The sequence below is a fragment of the Nicotiana tabacum genome, chromosome 13, assembly GCF_000715075.1.
Source record: "Nicotiana tabacum cultivar K326 chromosome 13, ASM71507v2, whole genome shotgun sequence".
NCBI classification, from domain to species: Eukaryota; Viridiplantae; Streptophyta; class Magnoliopsida; order Solanales; family Solanaceae; genus Nicotiana; species Nicotiana tabacum.
Genome location: NC_134092.1, coordinates 39,603,764 through 39,628,729, shown reverse-complemented (window position 1 = coordinate 39,628,729; position 24,966 = coordinate 39,603,764). Strand labels below are relative to the sequence as shown.

The 24,966-nt window shown below is 37.7% G+C and overlaps 1 protein-coding gene across 1 annotated transcript; it reads left to right on the top strand.

The window, feature by feature from the left end:
• Positions 1-9,141: 9,141 nt before the first annotated feature.
• Positions 9,142-24,681, top strand: LOC107765560 (uncharacterized). The gene is given in 15 exon segments (XM_075227928.1): positions 9,142-9,376; positions 10,221-10,763; positions 11,436-12,632; positions 12,722-13,016; positions 13,019-13,048; positions 13,805-14,060; positions 14,148-14,364; positions 15,250-15,602; positions 15,698-16,222; positions 17,455-18,649; positions 19,404-19,745; positions 19,874-20,111; positions 20,757-23,467; positions 23,550-23,695; positions 24,224-24,681. Coding segments are annotated over 14 exon segments (7,848 nt in total). The 5' UTR covers positions 9,142-9,376; positions 10,221-10,712; the 3' UTR covers positions 24,516-24,681.
• Positions 24,682-24,966: the final 285 nt, after the last annotated feature.

Sequence of the window (24,966 nt, the reverse complement as noted above, 5' to 3'; positions counted from 1 at the left end):
CTAGTCTGGAGCATGGGCAACAAGGGTATGAGTACCTCCCCCGGCCTGAGAAGTGGAAGGTGTGGCCTGAGCTGAAACCACCTGAGCAAGACCAGTGCAAAGTGTCAATATTTGGGCCAAAGTATCCTGAAGGCCTAGAATCTCAATAGGCACATCTAGTGCCTAGGTTGGTCCTGTCGGCTCAGCTATATCTGGAATCTGCTCCTGAGCTAGAGCAACTGGTGGTACTACAAGTGCGGGTCCAGCTGTGGTACGAGCTACACCCCGACCTCTACCTCGGCCCCGGCCCCGGCCTCTCGCGGCCCTAACTTGTGGCACTGGTGGCTGACCGTCCGATCCGGTAGTATGTGTTCTCACCATCTGTGAGAGAATAGAATAACAGAAATTTAGTTTCCGGAATCAACAATTTCGCACGACAGAATACAAGAAAGTGAAATTTTCCTAAGGGTTTTGCAGCCTCTCGAAGATAAGTACAGACGTCTTCGTACCGATTCGCAAGACTCTACTAATTCTGCTCATGACTCGTGAGACCTATGTAACCTAAGCTCAGATACCAACTTGTCACGACCCAAAATCCCAACCTGTCGTGATGGCGCCTATCTCGTTACTAGGCAAGCCTATAATATCAATAAACCACCATTTCTTTTAAGTTTGAAAATATAATAATTAAATACAATACAAAACTCCACAATACTGATACGAACACTCCCCAAAACCTGGTGTCACTAAGTACATGAGCATCTAATATGAATATAAGTCTGGAAAAAAAATATGATCTATAATAGTCTAAGACCAAAATACGGTAAACAAGGAGATAGGGAAGGAGAGACAAGGTCTGCGAAACACGGCAGCTACCTCCGAATCTCCGGAAGACCAAGTGAATGAGAGAATCAACACCCGCTATGTCCAGAATCACCTGAATCTGCACACGAAGTGCAGGGTGTAGTATGAGTACAACCAACACAGCAAGTAACAATAATAACTAAGGAACTGAAGATAGTGACGAGCTACACAGTTATAGTTCACTTTCAGTAATTCCAGCAAAGAATAGACATGCTTTCAAATCCAGCAGTTTAAGTCAAATCAATTTTATAAAGTTCATGTTCATGTAATCCAGATATAGAATCTTTTAGAGAATTTCACAACAATCACAGATAGAAACTAAATGCAACAACAAATGAAAAGCAAGTACAGCCTCACAGGGCAACAATCACTCAACTCGTCACAACAGCTCAACCACTTTGCTCTCAGCCCTCAGCACTCACACTCAATGGGTACCCGCGCTCACTGGGGGTGTATAGACTCCGGAGGGGCTCATATAGCCCAAGCGCCATAATCTGCACCGATAACTAACGTGCTATAATATCCTGTACGGACAACTCACGTGCCATATATCCTTACCTCACCGACAGGCCCTCGGCCTTACTCAGTCCTCAACCTCTCTAGTCTCTCGGGCTCTCAGAAATCACAAAGATCAGCCCAAACAAAGATAACATAGTAAATCAACAAATATCAAGAAAGACTGAGGTATGATGCACAAGTAAAATCATGACTGAGTACAAGACAGGAATTAGCAAATAATTCAATAAGTACGCGAATTCTGTGGGTTCCAACAATACTATCACATAGCCTAAGCATGATTTTTAACATGATTTTATAGTCAAATTTCTTCAACACAAAGAGAGCTTATAGCTAACAACATGTTATTCAACTTTACAGCTTCACGGGATGGACCAAGTCACAATCCCTTCGGTGCACGCCCATACTCCCATCACCTAGCATATGCGTCACCTTCAAAATAATCACATGACACAAAAATTCGGGGTTTCCTACCCTCAGGACCAGATTTATAACCGTTACTTACCTCAAACACATGAAATTATTTACTCTGCTATGCCTTTGCCTCGCAAATTATCCTCTGAATGCCTCGAATCTAGTCACAAATAATTCGTATCAGTCAATAAAATTTATTGGAATTAATTCCATAAGAAAATACTAATTTCCCATAAGAATCCGATATTTAGCTCAAACATCGCCCGTGGGGCCCACATCTCGGAACCCAAAAAAAGTTACAAAATCCGAAAGCCCATTCAACCACGAGTCTACCCATACCAATTTTACCAAAATCCGATCTCAACTCGACCCTCAAATCTACAAATCTTATTTCCAAATTTCTAAGTTCAAATCTCCGATTTACACCTCAAAATCATGTAATCTAGTCGGATTATTCGATGATAATTCAATATTATGGAGTAGAAATGATCATAAGGCACTTACCTCAAGTTTTCCTTAAACATCTATCAAACATCGTCGCTTTTCTAGCTCCAATTTGTCAAAAATGGTAAATGAAACGAAGTCCTCTTCTTTATAATTCTGCCTAGACAGCCCTCGATCCTGGGCCTTCGATCGTGTTCCTCGATTCTAACCCTCGATCCTGGCCTTATATCCTGCCTTCGATTGTGGCTTCGATCCTGGGCCCTCGATCCTGGCCCTCGATCATGGCCCTCGACCCTGGCCTTCGATCCTGCCTTCGATCGTGGCTTCGATTCTGGGCTCGATCATGGCCCTCGACCCTGCCTTCGATCGTGACTTCGATCCTGGGCTCGATCATGGCCCTATTCTTGGCACGATTCAGGGCTCGATCTTGGGCCTCAATTCTGGGATATGGAATTTGCAGCAGAAAGAAATTGCAGCAGCTATTTTAGTCCACTTTTTAATCCGTTAACCATCTGAAACTCACCCGAGGCCCTCGGGACCTCAACCAAATATACCAACAAGTCCTAAAATATCATACGAACTTAGTCGAGTCTTCAAATCACATCCAACAACACTAAAAACATGAATCACACATAGATTCAAGCCTAATGAACTTTGAAACTTTCCAATTCTACAAACAACGCCGAAACCTATCAAATCACGTCGGATTGACCTCAAATTTTGCACACAAGTCATAAATGACATAACAGGCGTATTAAAATTTTCAGAATTAAATTTTGACCCCGATATCAAAAAGTCAACCCCCCGGTCAAACTTCCCAAAAATTCAACTTTCGGCATTTCAAGCCTAATTCCTCTACGGACCTCCAAAAACGTTTCCGGACACGCTCCTAAGTCCAAAATCACCATACAGAGCTATTGGAATCATAAAAATTCAAATCCGAGGTCGTTACACATAAATCCACATCCGGACAACTTTTCTATCTTAAAATTTTTAATTATGAGACTAAGTGTCTTATTTCACTCCGAATTCCTTCCGGACCCGAACCAACTAACCCAATAAGTCATAAATCAATTGTAAGGTATAAATTGAGCATTAAATGGGGGAACGGGGTTATAATACTCAAAATGACCGGCCGGGTCGTTACAATTATTGACACTTGTTCCTACTAAACACACTGCTAAAAACACTAATAACATGCCTGATAACTGCCAATGTTGGATGAACTGCCACCACGAGCTGAATTTCCACCACGTCCAAAATTGACTATAGGATATTTACGGTGATCGTGTCCTATTTGGGAACATAGACCACATTTATGCGCATATACAGTATCCCCAACATCCATTTGGTTACGTATCCACGTTCGTTTTTGCACTCCTCTACGGCGCAAAAATGTCTTGTTACAAACCATTGCAAATGGTTCTGGAGGCTAATAAAATTTAGAACCAATGGTTGGAAGTGCTCGCTATAGGTGTTTGCATATGAAGCCACACTATATTCTCTATCAATATACCTCGTCGCTGCAAACCTAATATTTTGAAAAGTACTTCATTGCATGAGAGCATGGCATGTGATAAATCATCCATTTACCACATGCGCATGCTCTCATTGATAGTGTGGGTATTATTACCGTGGCCTCGATGCAAACTGGTGCGAACTTCAAAAATATTTCTGTCGCTGCAATATTGCAAATATGTATGCTATTATGACCGCTTCCTATAACGTTCAAATTGTTGCATCGTTTTGGCATAATTTGAATACCTCTTTCAACCAAGGAGGATGCACTACGGAATCTATCAACGTACCTCTCTGCCAACTGCTTGAATCACATCCGCACTATAGCAGTGACTGGCAGTCCACGGGCTAACTTCAACAACCCATTGAATCAAAATTCTTCATCTTCTGCCACCATCCTTATGGAGAGTCCATTTCTCAATCTCAAGATCCCTCAACCAAATATAAGCTCATTCATCTTCCTGCCTAATCAATTCCATCCGCATCAAGAATTTCCTCTCTTGACGATCTGTTGCAGCCATCCATATCATATCATGCAACCACTTGTTCGGATAAGCCGGCTGGAAGTTGGCTTTCAAGTGCCTAACACAATAACGGTGGTAGACGTAAGGCTCTCTCCATTGATCCAAGGCACGCACAGAACTTAAAATCCCAGCGTGCCGATCAGATATTAGACAAATACATGAACATTGTCTCACAACATGCTCCTTCATGTGGTTTAAAAACCATATCCAAGTCTTTTGACATTTATTGGCACAAATAGCAAAGGTGAGGAGAAATATTTGGCCATTACATCTACTCCAACGGCAATCAACATCTTTATACCGTACTTTCCATACACATATGTGTCGTCTATAAAGATTACCGGCCGACAATAAACAAAACCATCAATGGATGGTTTAAATGCCCAAAACACATATCTAATATGTTTTATGGAATGTCAGGACGCTGGTTGTTCTTCCATTCAACAATTGTCCCGAGATTTAAGTGTTGCAAAGCAGCCATGTACCTCGGTAGAGCCGTAAATGACTTATCCCAGTTGCCATAAACAATCTCAAACGCACGTTTACGGCCGAGAAATGCCTTTCTTTTGGTAATGGTATATCCATATACCTGCGCAACTCATGTTATGCACTCCTTCATCTTGTACCCTTTGGACGATTCAATGTGTGGAATCAAGACAAAGGATGTCAAATCAATATTCAAGTTAAAATAATTCCCATTGAATGTGTCCATATTACAAGTATGTTTGAAATGTATTTCCCCACCACCCACATATTAGTTTTCAACTTTCTCCCACGCAACATCCACTTACAACCTTGGTCCCATTTACGATTAACTGCCTTATATGTTTTTTGGATGATTCAGCAGCCTTGATCTCACAGTAGTTTTTATGCTATAAATTCACACCACCATACTAAGGCAAGCCTTGTCATTAAAAAGCATATTTTTATAGAGCTCTGTTGGTCTACTTTCATCCCACATTGCTGTACAAATGACATCCAAATATCTTGTAAGGGCATCCACATCCGGCATACTTGGCAATTGATCAAGGTAGGGAATTTTTCTTGAATAAAAAGGCACACGCGACTCGTACACCGTTGGTATAACGATAGATGAAGTCTGTATATACGGAGCATGCTGAGTGGTGGCATCATGATCTATCGTCAAATCTGGTTGCTCATTGTCACTCTTATCTGTGAAGTGTAGTTCCTCATCGCCGCTCTCATCAGGGAAGGGTGTTTCATTGCCTGACTCATTAGCGTTGTTGTCATAATCACTATCATCTTCCTCACTCTGTGCATCTGCCATATCCTGATTTAAAATATCGTCATCACCTAACTAAGTCAGGACAAGATCGTCATGTTGCTCATTTTCACTTCACACCCAATAAAATAATTAATATTTTGTACATCTCAACATAATAAATTAACTTTAACGCTTAAACGTACCATTCATAATTTGTAGATATCCAATAATATACATTATCAAATAGCTAATGACTCGATGATGGACCAGCATGATCTATCGCTCCAAAAGTAAGTAGATTCTAGCTGTTGGTTGGTTCATAACTTGTAAAATTTATATCTGGCCGGTAACCCCTATGAACGATATAAGAGTTAGTACTATTATACATAAAATAAATAGTTATACTACAACAAGGTAAATTATAATTTACCACTCGGCCTATGAATTATGTAAACTTGGTGATCATCTATGTTGCTGCATTGGTGAGAAATTATGTCCTCACTTCTCGTTAACCCGTGAAAATAAGTTTAGATCTGGCCGGACTCTTTCATACGGAACCTGTTCGGATAAAACAACTTTGAAAATACCACCAGATGGTTGAGTGTTAGCCGTAGTTTGCGGAACATCAACATTGTTGACGTCTTCGGACTTTACATACATTTCCAGCATGCTTAACACAAGAACATCCCTGTGTTCATCCGGAGTCCTCAAAAAATCTTGCAGTATTTCATCGTCATCGATATTAAACTCGGCATAACAAGCCACACCTTATGGAGTAAGCGAATACGGATATCTTCCGGTTACCTTAAGATTAACCAAACGTTTACTCAAACTCATTCTTTTACAAATCAGAGATACCAATTTGTGGTACTCCAATGTGAGTGACACCTTAACAATACACTGTAGAGAATAACTATAGTGTAACAAGTTATTTTCCACCACAACCTCACCGCCCCAATATAATGCAACCCTAATTTTTCGCTCATCAGACAACGTAGCAAGATTTAACGAGAACTTTGTAAATATTGATGAAGATGAAGGGATGTATAAAGGATGTTGAAGAACAAAGGCAAATTGGTTCAAATTCACTCAAGAATGAATTTTTCACGAATGAACATTCGGCCTTAAGTAAGCAACAATGAATTCCTTAGGCACGTAAAATGTCCATATAGCACATGTAACATATGCGCTCTACACGTACATGCACTGTACTGTTAATCATCATGGCAGTCATAATATTCACAGTAGCGCATGTATTACATGTGATATATATATAACGGGGTAACTGGTCGTTAAGTTATAACACATGTAAAATATGCGATATATATAAAATGGTACTCAACTCTTTTTTCCGCATATTTTGGTCTCTTGAGTCCAAATAGTTGTTATTTAGATTCCGGACTCTGTAAAATAAGTACAACATAACATATGAAATTTTAACGCTATGTCCGTTCCAAGTACAAGAAGCTAAACCTTATTTCAGCAGTAAGAAATAATGAACCAGCATAATTGGTCGCACTAGGCCAAAACACATAAAATTCATGGGTCATGTACCGATTTGTGTATACTTATTTTCATTAGTAGTAGAATACTTGAGTTCGTCATAATTGTAGACTTGCTCAAAGACAGTGGAAGCAACTAAAAGTCGTGTTTTGCTTTAGGTCGCTTCTCATTTGTTGTAAAGAAAGCAAGACTACTGTTAACATGAAAAAGAGAGTTTTGATCGTTCCTTTTATTATCTTTTCTTTGGTAGCGCTTTTGTACTGGTACATATTCTTGAGGTTGATTTTCTTTTGGTTTTTCCTTCGTCACAAAGAAATCCACCTCTTGCGTTTCCTTTATTATGTGTGCGATTTCTTAGGAAAAAGATGTTTGATAATTTTCCTGATTGATTGAGGTAATCATAGATAAATCTCTTTGACTCTAAAATGATTACATATACAGATAGTCATGGTTATCTTTGGAAAGAAGTGAACGCGGCTTAGTAGTTCTTCCAATTATAGGACTCCTAATTGATTGTCTGTCTTACTTGCTTACTCACTAATGTGTTGGTATATATAATTTACTTATGTCTTGCAGCTAACCTACTTATACACAATAAATAGATTATGTACGTACAGTTAGAGGCTAGAGCAATTGGTCCTTAGCAGATTCATACTGTGTTCGTTTGAGCCCAGTTCTAGTTCAGTTTTTTAGGACAATTGAGTTGTAATCTTTGCTTTATTGGGGAATACTATTACTATTTGTAAGTTTTATTTATAGTAATAAGTTTTATTACTATCACGGGAAGGCTTAGGGTTAAGCCTTCGAACAAGAGTTGTAATGTGAATATTTTGGCTTATTTGTTTTAGCATAGTTTGGAGTTAAATCCTATTGGAATAGGTCGTGGTTTTTGCACATTTTGAGTCGGATAATTTTTCACGTAAAAATTCTTGTATTCCTTATTTATTCGCACTTACAACTTTAATGTTTAAACTGAATAAGTAAAAGAACTAGGTTCTTAGGCAATGTTAGGTGTACTTAAACTCAACAATAAAGTCTTACTGCCTGTGATCTAACCTCCATTCTTTTACATATTAGAGATACTAATGTGTGGTACTCCAAGGCAGAGCCACATTAAAGTAAGGGGTTCATATGATATCCCTTCAAATATATGTATATATATATATATATATATATATATATATATATATACGCGCACACACACATGGTTGAATCCCCTTAGCTTGAAACAGAAGCTTGATATAGCCTAATTTTATAAAAGTTGAATCCTCTTAATGAAAAGTTGGCAACGTCACACTTGTTTTAGGACCACAACTATATCGAACAAAGTTATTTTCCTACACAATCTCACTGCCCTAGTATAATGGGATCTTCACTCTCTGATTATTTGCCATTGTAGGATGAATATTTCCAATAGCGAAGTGTTTAAAAATGTGAAAGATGAATTTTCACCTCAGATGAGTAGCAATTTAAGTAGTGGTGGCATGAACATCTGGACAAAAAAGTTAGCTACGTAAAATAAGTGTAGCATAACACACAAATTTTAACGTTATATCAGTTCCAAGTACAAGAAGCACGAGAATTATTTCAGCAGTAAGAAATAAGGAACCAACATTATTGGTCACACTAGGCCAAAACACATGAAATTCATAGGTCATACCTATTTATGTAGCGTTTAGATTTTGACACTTATTTTCATTATTACTACTTGAGTTCGTATAATTGTAGACTTGCTCAAAGACACTACTGGAAGCAAAGTTACACCTACTAATCTTCTAAAAGTAATTAAAAGAGAAATTGGAAAAAGGAGTAGACCTTCAGGAAGATGAAAAGACCGCCCTTTGGTTTCCCAAGAACTACGTCCTTTTCATTTGCATTAATAATATCTCCCACTTTTCCTCTTCTTTTTTTTTTCCGTACAAAAGTCGTGTTTTGCTTTAGGTCGCTTCTCATTTGTTGTAAAGAAAGCAAGAGTACTGTTAACTTGAAAAAGAGAGAGTTTTGATTGTTCCTTTTATTATCTTTTCTTTGGTAGCGGTTTGTACTGGTACATATTCTGGTTTTTCCTTCGTGACAAAGAAATCCATCTTTTGCGTTTCCTTTATTTTTGGGCACAATGTGTAAGAAAAAATTTCATATCTGGATTCTGCTGCATGCAATAGTTTAAATTCTTCATGTGAGGTTTTTTCTTATATGTGTGTTACGTTTCAGGTGTAAAACAGAATTGAGGTGATTTATTTTGGATAATCTGAGTTAAGAGCTAGGGATGGAGGGGGTTTCTTCTTCTACTAGTATGAAGAAGAGAGCATGGCCTAAAGATGACTTTATTGATTTGGTCTTCTCGTGGTCTATCGAAAATATTTTTGATGAGACTCTGTATGAAAATCAGGTACACTTTTTCTTTTCCATGCTTCTTTAGATTATATTGCTCTTCTCTAAATAATGTAATTAATAAAATGCTCTCTCTCTCTTTTTCTTCTTTTATGTTTTAGCATCTTAGTGATTGGGGAACTTATGTTTGTCAAAATGATAATGCTGCATGACTAAGGTTGTACAAAATATTTTTGTTTGGAATTTGGAAAGAAGGAATTTTTCCTTTAAATATCATCCATCTGTAAGATTCAGGAAGTTGCATGAGTCTCTATTTTTCTTCATCTTTGAATACATTTTTCACATCTACTGGTTTATTGAATGCGTATAGCCTTGAAACTGAACTTTGCTATCCCCAAATTGAAGACAGATGTTCAAATTTCAAACATACCATCCAACTATGGCTTCATTATTTGAGCTATATTTGCTTCCATTTTGGGGCATGTTTATTCAATGGATTAAGGAACGTAGGTAATTTCGTATGCATTTGTTATTTTCTTTTTATAAGCAGTAATCTAAAGGGAACTAAAGGTGAATTTAATTTGAAATGAGAAAAAAGAAGCATAGAGAGAAATAAGATTTAAGATGTCTAAGAACAAAACATTTTCCCCCTTTGTTCTTTCTACTTTAATTGGATAATTTTCTTTAAATGTTTTTAACTTTTAACAGTTCCTTTTTCCCTTTGAAAGATTCCTTTGTTTTGGAACTTTAAAGAGAAAATCTTGAGTTGTTGTAAGTGGACTCCTTAAATGTTATCTTTGTCATAGCACCTTAATAAAGAAGATATTATTGTTGCCAACTTGTAAATGGGATGCAGAGCAAAAATAAGTTGCTTCTTTCTTAATTAATTATTTGCTGTGTAGGTGGAGAAGATTCCAGAATCATTTGAATCAGTGGAGCATTACTTGGGTTCATTTTTCTTCCTTTTACTGGAAGAAACACGAGCAGATATTGCTGCTTCCTTGGAGGTCATAGACAAAGCACCTTTTGCCGAATAAATCTCCTTTGATGAAGTAAAACCACATGGCACATTACTTTTTGATGTTAAGGTTGATTACTGGAGGCATATATTCAGTGATGGGAAAGAGCCTTACAGAACATTACCTGGAGATATTGTTATTATCTCAGATGCTAAACCTGAAACTGCTTCTGACCTGCAGCGACTTGGATGGAATTGGACCTTTGCATCTGTAACTAATATCAGTGACAATGAGAACGATGATTTAAATGCATCCACTAATTTTAAAGTCAAAGTTGCTAGAGATATTGGAATTTATAAGGGAGTGCAAAAATCATTTTATATAGTGTTTTTGATAAATTCGATACCAAATAAGAGAGTATGGAATGCGCTGGGAATGAGAAACAATTTGGACATTATTGAGAAAGTTCTGTGCAGCGGGCATGCGGTAAGACATCTTGCTGATTTACGTGTTTTTACTTCCTCTCAGAAGCATCATCCATTAGGTGCCTCTTTGTTTTCTAGTGCTTGATGACATATTTTTCAAGTTAATGTGTGGCCTTGTCGCGTAAGTGTGACTGGAAAATACATAACAAGGATGACATCAGCATTTTTTCACAATTGAAAGAAGAAGAATGGCAGCGTGTGAAAGTTTGACAAAAGTTATCTGTTGCTCGTGATGATCTTAATGTAGTGCGAAGTACTATACTTTTTCCATTTACAGCAGCTGGATGATGTCGTCTAGTTTTCTAATCTATTATTGATGGTTAGTTTTCAAATTTGTGTTGTCTCAGAAATGTTCTTTTACCAAAACCTTTGTAATGTTGATTCATTGGTCTCCTGGGTCGCAAATGGCCATTCTTGCATTTCTTCTGTTTCCAAAACTTTACTCTTCATTTTAGAAAATATGTACTCTTTGGCAATTAAAAACAATGTGTTCGTTGTCATTCTTGGAAAAAAAGAAGCTGAAACATACTCTTTTTACCAGATGCAGCCTCAACTGCTGTTTTCTTCCCTTAAGAGTGTTCCTATGAATTTGGACTTATGCTTGTGTTTTCCTATTTTCAGTATCTGTTTCGCTTAGTGGATTTCAGAATGAAAAAGCATTGTTTTTGTGCAGAAACAGCGCGAGAATAAATGTGATGTTTGTTCTACATCCATTAATGATGGACCAGCTGGAGAAGTTGTTAACAGTCTGTTGACTACGCTGAATGTTTCTCAGGCTAATGCAATCTTGACCTCTCTTGATACATTGAAATGTTGCCACAAGCCTTCCATTGAACTCATATGGGGTCCACCTGGTACAGGAAAGACTAAGACTACAAGTGTCATGCTCTTCATACTGTTGAGAATGAAGTATAGAACTCTTACTTGTGCCCCAACAAATGTAGCAATAACACAAGTAGCTTCTCGGTTGGTTAAACTGGTCAGAGAGTCATTAAAAAATCATTCTGCAGAAATGGATATCGTTTGTCCTTTGGGTGATATTCTCTTGGTTGGGAATAAGGACCGGCTAAAAGTTGGTCACTATATTGAGGAGATTTACCTTGATTATCGTGTCGATAGGCTGGTGGAATGCCTGGGACCACTGACTGGCTGGAAACACTGTATAAGTTCCATGAGTGGATTTCTAGAAGATTGTGTTTCTCAGTACCACATCTACGTGGAGAATGAGTTGATCAAACTGAAGGAACTTGCTGACCAAGAGGAAGCACAAAAAGAAAAAGCAAAAATCAGCTCATTGATTGATTTTGCTAGATCTCGGTTTAATTCTACAGCATCATCTTTGAGAAGATGCATGTTTGTATTCTGTACCCATCTACCGGTATGTTTTATTCAAGAGGAGAACTTTGAAAGAATGGTGCGCCTTATCTCCCTACTTGATTGTTTGGAGGGAATGTTATTTAAAGAGAATGTTGGTTCTAAAGAACTGGAAGAGCTATTTTCATCTCAGCAAACAATTGAAGTCTCTTCTGAGGCCGTTTTGGATGAGTTTTCTTTACGTTGTTTAAGAAGCCAGTGCCTTGGTCTTCTAAAAGATGTTCGCCAATCACTTGGAAAACTGAGTCTTCCTAGTGCTATGAGTAAGGAGTCGATTAAGGAGTTCTGTTTCCAAGTGGCTTACTTGGTATTGTGCACTGCTTCTAGTTCATATAAGCTTCATTCACTGGATATCAAGCCATTTGACTTATTAGTCGTTGATGAAGCCGCCCAATTGAAGGAGTGTGAATCTGTCATACCATTCCAACTTCAAGGTCTGACGCATACTGTTTTGGTGGGCGATGAGTGTCAACTGCCGGCAACAGTTAAGAGTCGAGTAAGTTTGCCTTCTTTTTTCTACGTGCAATTTCAACTGATTGTCTTTTCACTATATTGTTTTTACATAATTCTGTTACTCTGAAATAGGTTTCTGAAGAAGCTGGCTTTGGAAGGAGCCTTTTTGAAAGACTCAGTTCACTGGGACATTTTAAACACCTGCTTAACATACAGTACCGGATGCATCCATCAATTAGCCAATTTCCAAATTCAAGTTTCTATCATAATCAAATTCATGATGCCCCTGATGTAAGGCATAAAACGTATGAGAAAAGATATCTTCCGGGAAGGTGTTTTGGTCCATATTCCTTTATAAATGTTCCATTGGGTAAAGAAGAACTAGATGATGTTGGACATAGTCGAAGAAATATGGTTGAAGTGGCTTTAGGATGAAGATAGTGCATAACTTGTTCAAAGGTATACTCGTACTAATGAAACCTGCCATTTTGTGGTTAGAATTTTTCCTGAAATGCTCTTTTGTCTTTTTGCCTCGATAACTATTTGTACCTTTGTCAAACTCAACATTAACTTTTTTGCTTCTGTTTAAAGTGTGGGTGTACGATGCTACCGATGTGTGTATCAAGGTATTGAAGGGTCTAGTCTCAAAGTAGCAAAAATAAACAAGTGTTTTGTGCATGGGGTATCCTTAAACTGTATTTCTTCACCACCCAAAAGAAACATAGGCTGAGTGAATATATCTTGTTCATGTACAGCAGTTGGGAGCTAAAATGCGAATGTCTATTTTGAGGTTAATAGCCAATTGTACTTTGTTATAACTTATAACCATGTAAATTGTAGAATTAAGAAAAAGCCTTTTAAAGACAAAAACAACAAAGGCTGAGTTTCTTGAATTCTTTTTCTGTCTTTTTGATAAGTACTAGGATCTGGAAATGAGGCTGTGATTATTCAAGAATCTTTAATGCAGAACACCTAATAACCCAGATTTTGTACTTGGGCTTGTGTCGCTTAATCTTTGAATTGCGAGATCTCCACAACTTACTTTACTGTTTCCTTCCTTGTGATGAGTGCACTCTGTCAAATATTTGGTTGGCCCTCTCTTAATTAATGTTTAATTGGGTTTGCGTGGGTGGGACTCCGTGGGAGGTTCTCTGTAGCTTCCACGTATTTCTGTTTTCTTTGATGTTGTTGTTATGTTCTATTCATTATTTGCAGTTTGGAGTGGCTCCAGGAAGAAACTCAGCATTGGTGTTATATCACCTTATTCTGCACAAATTTTGGCCATACAAGGTAAACTTGGGCAGAATTATGATAACCTGGAGGGTTTTGAAGTTAAGGTGAAGTCAATAGATGGATTTCAGGGAGGGGAGGAAGATATAGTAATATTATCTACTGTGAGATCTAATCGTGGTGGATCGATCGGTTTCTTGTCTAGCTTTCAAAGGACTAATGTTGCTTTGACCAGGGCTCGGTATGGATTGAATTGTTTCGCTGTTACGTCACATTTGGATCTTCTTATTTTCTTCTAAGATGATTTTGCAGGGTTTTATTCTTATAGGCACTGTCTTTGGATTCTTGGCAATGAACAAACGTTACTTGAGAGCAACTCTGTTTGGCAAGCATTAGTTCTTGACGCCAAGAGTCGTCAGTGCTTCTTTCATGCTTCAGAAGACAATGACATGAGGACAACAATTTTAAATGTTAAGAAAGAATATGATCAGCTGGACGATTTACTTAATCCAGAGAGTATTCTGTTCAAATCTCAAAGATGGAAGGTATGTCTTGTGCTTTTGGCTCTTTCACATTAAATTTTTTCTTCTTAAGTACAGCTTTTTAATTGACAATGACTTGAGGTCAGTTAATGTCTAATGGAGCGAGTTATAAAAAGGATTATGTTATATTAATGAAGTTATGGCACCATGAACATTCAAAACGTTATCTTGTTATTTTATTGTTTATTGAATTCAAAACGTTATTTTCTAGGGACTTATCCTGCAAAAAGAATGTATACTTCTTCAATGTTACATGCTCAAAGTGGTTTATTGCAATGAGTAAAGTGTGCAGAGAATTAGTAGTTGATCTTGATTCACATTCACATCCTCAGAAGCATTTAACTGAGGATCCAATATTTCATGTTTGGATTGTTATGCCTACTTGTATTATCATGGGTGGGTCCAGTGTTTTTCCGCTCCGGATTGTTTGTTGATGTAGTATTTCAGTTTTTTGACCAGTTAATGTATGATCTACAACAACAAGAAGCCCAATAATTTCCCATAAGTGGGGTCTGGAGTTAATGTATGATCTCTTGATGCATAATGGGTTATGTATATGCTGTCTTTCTTATGGTTCGCTTCTTTATTTGGAACAATTGTGTTTCAGTTGTAAACTAACATCTTGCATTAGCATTCATTACCATGACTCTTCCTCCTGGAGCACATACTGTTCTCTGTTTAACGTGTTCAACCTCCCATAAGTTATAGTCAATTGAAACATCTGTCTTGATCCATGTTATATGTTTATTCTTTGTAAGTGTGTGCTTCGCTCATTGAAGGTGCAAAACTTTGGTCAGTATCATTTGTCACACATAAGTACACGGTAATGGTTCCTGTATTAATGAGTTTACTTGGCCGTTGTTGTATTATCTTCTATATGGTTGCCAGGTACTCTTCAGTGACAATTTTAGAAAATCCTTTGTAAAGCTGGCATCCTCCCGCCTGAGGATGTCTGTGATAAATCTTCTAGTTAAGCTGGCTAGTGGATGGCGTCCCAAGAAAAGGAATGCGGACTCAATTTCCGAGAGTTCATCTAAAATTGTAAAACAATTTAAGGTTGAAGGGCGATATGTCGTTTGCACGGTTGATATTCAGAAAGAGTCCACCTATACTCAAGTGCTGAGGGTTTGGGATATTTTGCCCTTGGAGGAGGTCACAAAATTGTCAAGGCGCCTTGATATCATATCTTCAATGTACACTGATGAATTCATCAGTCTTTGTAAGGAAAAGTGTCTTGAGGGGTAAACCGATTCTTTTGTGCTCTATTATTTCCAATTTATAATGAGCTGCAATTGCTTCTTTTAAATTTTTCTTTAATATTTTCACTTTTGTTCAGGGACTTGGAAGTTCCAAAGAGTTGGAAGCTCTATCGTGATATCATTCAGTACAAACGTGTTACTGCGAGCGAATTGAATAATGAAACAACTGGTGCAATAGATGGTAGAAGTTATGTTGAAAATTCAAGAGTCAGTGAAAGCTTATTACTAATGAAATTTTACTCTTTATCGTCTGGTGTTGTCAACCATTTGCTCTCTAATCACCATGGTGAAGAATTAGATCTCCCTTTTGAAGTTACTAATGAAGAGAGGGAGATAATCCAATTTAGTAGAAGCAGTTTCATCCTTGGTCGCTCAGGCACAGGAAAAACAACAGTTTTGACCATGAAGTTATTGCAAAAGGAACAACAACACCACAATGCTGTCGAAGGATTAAAGGAAAAACAAGATGCCAGTCAGCGTGCAGAGGAAATAGGATTTAGACGACATGAGGAAAATGAGGAGGATACCTTGCGCCAGCTTTTCGTAACAGTTAGTCCTAAACTTTGTTACGCCGTCAAACAACAAATCTCTCAGCTGAAAAGGTGAGTTCTAGTCTGCTGTCAGAGAGTTGCCTGATGGGACTGTGCTTGCTTTAATAAGCTGCATCCTTGTTGAGCAACGATCCTTGAAGTAATGTGGTTCAGTATTCTCTTTCGTTTTATTTGGTTTTTTTCTGAGTTTACAGTGCAAGTCTAAGGTTTATAATGCGTGAAGAAAGAACGATATGAATTAGTTTCTGTGCTGTAACTTAGTGGTTAATGAAGCTAGAAAAACCATGTGAGACCTGAGTAATTCTGTCATAGGCAAAGAACCGAAGTAATCTCTTTTATGTGTCTAAGCATTGGTGAAAGTAGAGTTTCCTGGTACGCGTATTGGTAGGAGGATGCAGGTATAGTTGCTCGAATACATGTAAGGAAAGCTAAAAATCATTGAGCCAGCTAGGAGAAAAGTGGAGAAGGAATACCACATAAAATATTCTCAAAACGAGAAATGAGTGGTTGAAGGCTTCATTACAAAACTAGGATTAAAAAAGAGCAAACATATTCAGATTTACAGCATGGATGTAATAATTACTTATATGCTTTCATATTCCATGGTTGTTAACGTACATCTAAATTGAGAGCTAGTTGCTATGGTTATTGATGGTTGGAATTATGTTTAAATGATCTAGCAAATTCTCACCCAAATGAATTTATAAAAGTTAGGTGCTTTGAACTTTTAACTCAAAACACCATTGTGCAGTAGTATGACTATGTTTGAAAAAATGATGTGACCTTGGAGCAGCAGTTAGTTTATTAACCATATCTGAACTCAGCAAAAGGTTACCTATTATTGTTTGAACACCATCTTCTCCTTGAACTTCCTAGACCTTTGTCCAAAAAGATATTTGGAATGTAAAGAAGTTGGCGGTCTTAACCATTAGTAATGCATAGTATGCTCTTCTTTTTTTAGAATTTCATAAAGCTCTATGACCAAACCGAAGATTGTTGTTACAGTAACGTAAGAATGATGATAGTTAAGGTTCTTACATGATAATAACTCTTCCTACAACCTTGATGATTTGGAGAGTGCATAATTGAATTGGAGATGGGGAGTCATAGATTTTCACACGTGTAATTGCATTTCCTTTATGCTATGTTTCTTTTTTACTGGTTCTGACCTGTAATTCATACTGAATTAATGTTGTGTTATAAGCTTGAATGAGGTTTCTATTTTTATCCAATTAAGAGGTGTACAACCTGCTCCTTTGATGCTAACTTTCTTAAATTTGCAGCTTCATTTGTGGCAAAAGTTTCTCAGCTGAAAGCAGCTTGCGCGAAACTGATGATTTGGATGGAACGTCACAGTTTAGAGATATACCGGACTCTTTTATTGACATCCCGTACGTGAAGTACCCTCTTGTGATCACATTTCGTAAGTTCCTAATGATGCTTGATGGAACTATAGGTTATTCCTATTTTGATAGGTTCCATTTGAAGTGGGAGCTTTCCGAAGACAAAAGTTTGAGGTCAATCACTTTGCAAACTTTCATAAGAGAGAAGGAGGTCAATTATGATCGCTTTTGTAGTTTGTATTGGCCTCACTTCAGTACTCATTTGACCAAGAATCTTGATTCTTCAAGGGTGTTTACCGAAATACTTTCTTATATAAAAGGGGGGCTGAAAGCAGGGGACTTTCCTGACGGGAAACTCAGCAAAGAGACTTATATTTCAATGTCAGAATATCGGGTCTCTACTGTAAGTGCAGAACAAAGAGAGAGAATATATAGTATTTTCCAGGATTATGAAAAAATGAAGATCGAGAGTGGTGAATACGATTTAGCTGATTTAGTTAATGATCTTCATCTTCGGCTAAAATATCAGTATCTAGATGGGGACAAGATTGATTTTGTATATATTGATGAAGTTCAAGATCTCACTATGAGACAAATAGCTCTTTTCAAATATATTTGTAGAAATGTTGATGAAGGCTTTGTATTCTCTGGTGATACAGCACAGACAATTGCTAGGGGGATAGATTTTAGGTTTGAAGACATTAGGAATCTATTCTACAATGATTTTGTTATGGAATCAAAGGGTGATGAAGTTGTCGGAAGAAGAGATAAAGGACATCTATCACGTGTTTTTCAGTTGATTCAGAACTTCCGGACACATGCTGGTGTGCTCAAGCTAGCACAGAGTGTAATTGATCTGCTTTGTCATTATTTCCCTCAGTCTGTTGATTTCTTGAAACCTGAGACTAGTCTTATATATGGTGAGGCTCCCGTGTTGCTCAAGCCTGGAGCTGATGAAAATGCAATTATAACTATTTTTGGGAATAGTGGGAGTATTGGAGGGAAAATAATAGGTTTTGGTGCAGAGCAGGTCATACTAGTGCGGGATGAATCTGCTAAGAAGGAAATCTCAGGTTGTATCGGAAGGCAAGCTCTTATTTTGACCATTGTTGAATGCAAAGGCTTGGAGTTTCAGGCAAGTCAGTTTTCTCATTTGTTATTCTTAGGAATTCAATTATTACTGTCTTTCAACTTCTCTTTTTTATTTTTTGGTTTTCTTCGTAATGATAATCGACCTACTTGTGTGTAGGATTGCTAGTTTAATAAGAACCATAACTACTTCCTGCGCATGATTGTTTGCTTAACGTATCTACTAGTCTCTTTCTGGATGTACATGAAGTATGAAGCAAGCTTTACCTACCACTTACTCATGCTATTCAAAGGCTTGTATAATAAGTAATCCCCTACCTTCATCCTCTTGTTTATCATATTTTTGCATGGACAGAGGCATGAATTTCAAAAAGAAAGGTAGTTTCAATATCTTACAAGTTTTCGATGTTTTGAAGGATCCAAATCAATGACTTATGACTTTGTTTTAGAGTACACATAATTTGCCCTTAGTTTTAGAGTTCCCATAATCTTTGGTGTAGATTGGTTTGAGGCACATTTCCTGCTCCCTGGTTCATTAGGATTCTAATTTCACTTTTGGGTAGGGTTGGAAAGGGGTTAGTCCAAGAACTCACTTCTTGTTAGAGACATGGCCCAGCTAACTAATATTTCAACCAAGTGTCCATTTGAGTAGGCAGAACAATGGTAAATTGCAAATGCGGCGTTTGAAGAGCACAAACATTGATAAACCTGCTGAGTAGAATTGCATCTTCTGCTAAAGCATATTCTCCTTTCTATTGAATTCTTCTGTAGCCTCTCATTTCCTTCGTTTATATTTGTAGGATGTGCTGCTTTACAATTTTTTTGGGTCATCGCCGCTTAGAAATCAGTGGAGAGTGGTATATGAGTTCATGAAAGAACAAGGTTTACTGGATTTATCCTTCCCAAGTTTCTGTGAAGCAAGACATAATGTCTTGTGCTCTGAATTAAAGCAGCTTTATGTAGCTATAACTCGAACTAGGCAAAGGTTATGGATTTGTGAAAATATAGAGGAATTTTCCAAGCCTATATTTGACTATTGGAGGAGGTTGTGTCTAGTGGAAACAAGGGAGATAGATGATTCACTTGCACAAGCTATGCGAAGTTCCAGCAGTCCAGAGGAGTGGAAGTCAAGGGGAGTGAAGGTCAAGTTGATTTTCCTTGATCTGTGGCTATTACCGTATTCATTTGTTACACATTTCATTCTTGTGTTGCTATATATACCTCTCAGTATTATTTGACCCTCATAAAGTGCATTGATGTTATCATGCAGCTCTTTTGGGAGAAAAACTATGAGATGGCAATTATGTGTTTTGAAAAAGCAGGAGAAAAGAATTGGGAGAAAAGGGCAAAGGCGGCTGGATTCAGGGCAGCTGCTGAACGAATTCGTGATTCAAATCCCAAAGAGGCTTTCACCTACCTACGTGAGGCTGCTGAAATATTCGATTCTATTGGAAGATTTGAGTCTGCAGCTGAATGTTTTTATGACTTGAGGGAGTATGAAAGAGCAGGTAACAAATGGTGCTTTTCTCCGGAAAAGTTGCCTCACTTTCTCAAGCATCGCTATTTTCTTGCCTGGCATTTTTTCTTTTTTTTTTTCTTAGAGTCCATGCCTTGTGTTCTCAATATATCACTTTTCTGCATTTCCATTTCTTACGGACTTGCATCCAGTTTTCAGATCTAATAATAACATCTCTGAATGTAACTCTTGGGGGACAATGAGCTATGCTAGGTAGACCTCTAGGATCTTATTACTTAAGTTACATTCTTCTTACCCGAATCTCCCCTACTGCCCTCCCCCAAAACCATAAAACAAAAAATTATGAACAATGCCATCTTTTTCCTTAATTAACTGATTGATTAGTTAAAATGGAAAACTGTAGTGTGTACCAATACAACAATCAGTTGAAATGTTGCAAGTTTTATGTCCCACTGCCGTGGTTATCTGTAGAGGTTATTGTACCATTGCCAAATATACAGTTTTTTCCCAACTTGCCCTTTTGAGCTATCTATGTTTTTGAGTTGATAACTACTGACTTCCTTTTGCAGTCTTGCTTTGCTTCATGGTAACCTATATCAAGACTAAAGAATGTTGTTTTCGTATCTGTTTTTTTTTTTTTTGTGTTCTCCCGTTTAACCTGTAAACTTATCCACAGGTAAAATTTATTTGGAGAAGTGTGGAAAACCTGAACTGGCAAAAGCTGCTGAGTGTTTTACACTGGCTGGATGCTATGAGCAGGCAGCAGGAGTTTATGCAAAAGGCAATTATTTCGCTGAGTGCTTGTTAGTTTGCACGAAAGGAAAATGTTTCGACTTGGGTTTGAAATATGTTGAGTACTGGAAGCAATATGCTGGCAAGGGCAATACTGCAGGGAAAGAAGCTCCTGGAATTGACAAAATTGAGATGGAGTTCCTGGAGAATTGTGCATTTAATTATTGTGAGCTCAACGACAGAGAATCCATGATGAAATTTGTTAAAGCATTCCCTTCAATGGACATGAAACGCAAATTTTTGAAGTCTCGGGAGTGTCTTGATGAGCTGCTGTTGTTAGAAGAAGAATTAGGAAACTTCACTGAAGCTGCAGAAATTGCATGGCTGGAAGGAAATATTCTTCGTGAAGCGGATTTAATTGGGAAGGCACGGGATTTTGACAAGGCATCTTCACTCATCCTTTTATATGTTCTCTCTAACTCCCTATGGGTGCCAGGAAGTAAAGGTTGGCCTCCAAAGTCATTCACACAAAAGGAGGAACTTCTGCAAAGGTTAATCTCATTTGCGAGGCGTGGCTCCAACTTTCAAGCCATGTACATTGTGGTTAAAGTTTTATCAAATGAGTCAAGTGACTGGTCTACCGTGAAGCACCTGTTCATTGCGTCTCAGAAATGCAAGTGTCTAATTGCTGAAATGTTGTGCTGTAGAAAAAACTTGGATGTTCATTTTGAAAGTAATGCAGCAAAGTATGATTGGCATGATATGGAATCCGTCAATATACAAAGTTCGGAAGAACTGATTTCATGCAGCCAGGTTAGTATCAGGACACTGCTTCTGTTTTGGAATTTGTGGAAGAAGAATATAATTGGTCTTCTTGAATCTCTTGATGTCCTTGATGTTGAAGAATTTGGTGAAAATAGGAATTTTTGTGATTTCTGCCTAAATTACTTTGGTGCAAGGCAGCAATTGAATGATCTTAATGTTACATATGTTCTGTTGCATCCAGCAGCCGAATGGGTTAAAAAAATTAACCCAAGTTTCATTAGACGGAGCAAAAAGATGGTATTTATTGATTCCCGGCATTTTATTTATGCCGCTCGAAATCACTGGCATTCAGAATTACTCCTTGTAGGTTTGAAAGTTCTGGAAACTCTGGAATCCCTCTATAAGTTGACTGCAACTTCAATGACTCTATTCCAGCAAAGCATATGCCTTCTAAATATATATGAGATTGCAAAATTTTTGAACGAGTCCAAACACCTTGATTCTAAGAGTTTTGAGTGGAGAATACGGAACTTTTTGATGCAGTCCTTCAAATATTTTGACAATGTTTTCCCCCTCGACCCCCGGCAGTCAATGGTTGAGAATATGATTTCTCTAAGGAGAACAGAGCTTTCCAGTGACTTGCTCCAAGAATTCATCCTTCAAGATACTAACAGCAAAGGTCTTTTGAGCTATGGACAAATTGGAAGGACGGTCATGATATTGCTTGCATCTGGAGGACATTCTGAAGATCTATACAAGAAAATTGTTGGAAGAATTCCAACAGAACCATGGAAATCATTCATGGAAATTCTCGGCTGCAAGAAATCAACAGAACGCACGGAAGAATCTGTGTCTGTCAATGCCATTTGTGAAGGCAAAACTTTGGAGTCTCATGAAGCTTTTTCATCAAGCAATAGTGATCTTGAGTGCTCTCAAAAGTCTTTAAATAACCCAAGTGAAGTTCTGGAGCTTGTATTTGTTCAGAAATTTAATGAAGCTTTACAAGATACCTTCAATGCAAATTGGATCAGACTAAATGACTACATATCCCCGGGTTGTTTCCTGTATCTTGTTGAGCGCTTTTTGATCTTGGTGTCGCAGCGCCGGGGATCCTTTTTCACCACAAGATCTTCATTGGTGGAATGGCTTATTTCTGAACAATCTGAGGTCTTACCCACTTCCAGGCTTGCAATCAACTCGCAGTCTTTGGAAAATTTTTATCATTCCATTCTTTTGATGGTGAAACAATTCATTTTCGATAAAGTTGGTACTGTTGAATGGATTTCGCGATCGAAGATTAGCTTTAATGCATACTATAAGCTATTTGTTTTGAGATTGGTTGTTATCCTGTGCTTACTGTGTGTGAACTGTGGCAAGTACTATGATGTTCTTTTCCAAGTGCTCAGTAACAATGATGTTAGGAACCAGCTTCCAAAGTACTTCTATGGCGTTCTTCGACAAGGAATGAAGCGCAATTACTTTCAGACAAGTGAAATTGGAGAAGCTTTTCGAAATGCTAGTGATCCTCTTTTGTTTGTCAGTCTGGGTGAGAATGATACCAGGAAGTATTCTAATGTCATTCCAGTGCAGCTGGGAACAAACTGCAATAGAGAAGACATTATTGACTCCCTGTTTCCGGCAAGAATTGGGTTGCAAACTCCTAATACCACTGTTCCAAAAGTCATGACTAATCCTTTCACTACTCCCTCGAATTATGGTAATCAACCAAAGAGTTTGATAATGCCATTTTCTGAAGTCACTCCTCTGTCTGAGCAGATTCTACAAATGAATTGGGCCCTATTTCACGAAATATCTGATTTTTTGAAGCTCATTAGCAGTGAAAATGATGGAACTTTTGCAAATATATCAGTTGTTGCTCAGAAGGTGAAGGTAATCTTAGTTCTCTTGTAACTATAACATTTGTTGTTGTTGTTGTTATTATTATAAACTGCTAAACTTGTTATTTATTAAGGAGGAAATAAATACGCATATCAAATTCTTGACTGCTGCAATTACTCTGCCTGCGGTGAAGAAGCCTTACGCTGGTGAAGACATGATTAAGGAACTGCACATTATGCTTCAGGAGCTGAAACAGCTCCATTCATTGCTGGAAACGAGGTATGCTGGTTTCTTACGATTGTGTATTTCAATTTTTGTTTTCTGGAATATGTTCTGCTTCTTGTATTTATGAAATAGGAGTTCGTTTTATCCGAATGTCAGGCAGCAGGTGCTGCTAGCTGTTAGATCAAGAAAAATGGAATTCCACCCCTTACCCAAAATTTAACTTGAATGGCAAGGGGCAGACAGGATCGTAGTTGTCAAGATGAAATTGTTTGGGTTCAAAATATATGCTAGGGGTGTAAAATCCATTTCTGGCAAATTCTTTCATGCTAGAAGTACATTATCTTTAGTTTGAAACTGTTGCCTTAGCTAATGACTTATTCCTGTTGTGAGCCTTATAAGGTTCTGTTAGCCAATTATTTGTGCTAACTACTTCTATATAGTACAATATATATATTCTTCAACTTGGTCTTGGTATACTTCTACTCATTGACATGCTTGCACAAACATATTTTAGAGTGTTGAGGCAAGATGTCCAACTTTTGTATAGAACTCTTGCTAAATTGTTGCCTTGATACTATACAGTGATTCAGAAGTAGCAAGCGCTGAGCAACTATTGAAGAGCTTGCTGTCAAGGAAGCCCAAGCTTGAAACTTTACTGACTCAGTGCATTGTACCCAAGGATAACAATGAGAACGTCACACTAGAGAATGATTGTGAGGAAAAAGGCAACACAGAGTGCGGTGAAGTTGAGAAGATTGAGTTGCCGTCTGCCACCACCAATGTTGAAAGCAATAATCAGGTTGCTGAAAGGAAGCAGACAGGGAAAGGGAATAAGTCCAGGAAACCCAAAAAGGGAAAAGGAAAAAAGAAGTGAAAACTAGCATGCAACATTATCATAGAAAGGATAGCTTCAGGGCCCTCAGTTTTACGATTTTCAATACTTTTTGTACAATCTACGTGCTGTGAATGTAAAGGAAGGTGAAGTGAATTCTTTTATATCCTTTTCTGGTGTGAAAAATGGAACAGTATTAGAAACTGTATGCGTGTGTACTTTGTTTGCATAATTTTGTCCTTGGTCAATTCTAATTTCTCACATTTATATTTATTTCTATATCTATATCTATACTTATATTATCTATCTCTATCCATATCTATAGTATTGTAAAAGCATGCATGTTCCACGCTAAATATTGAATGTCTTATAAACTGCACCCGACCAGTAGACCATAATGAAGTTGATCGACTACTTCAACAATGGCAACAATGCCTAAAGAGAATGACGATTCCACAATACTTGTATTGCAGACAGGAGGAAGATCGAGTCC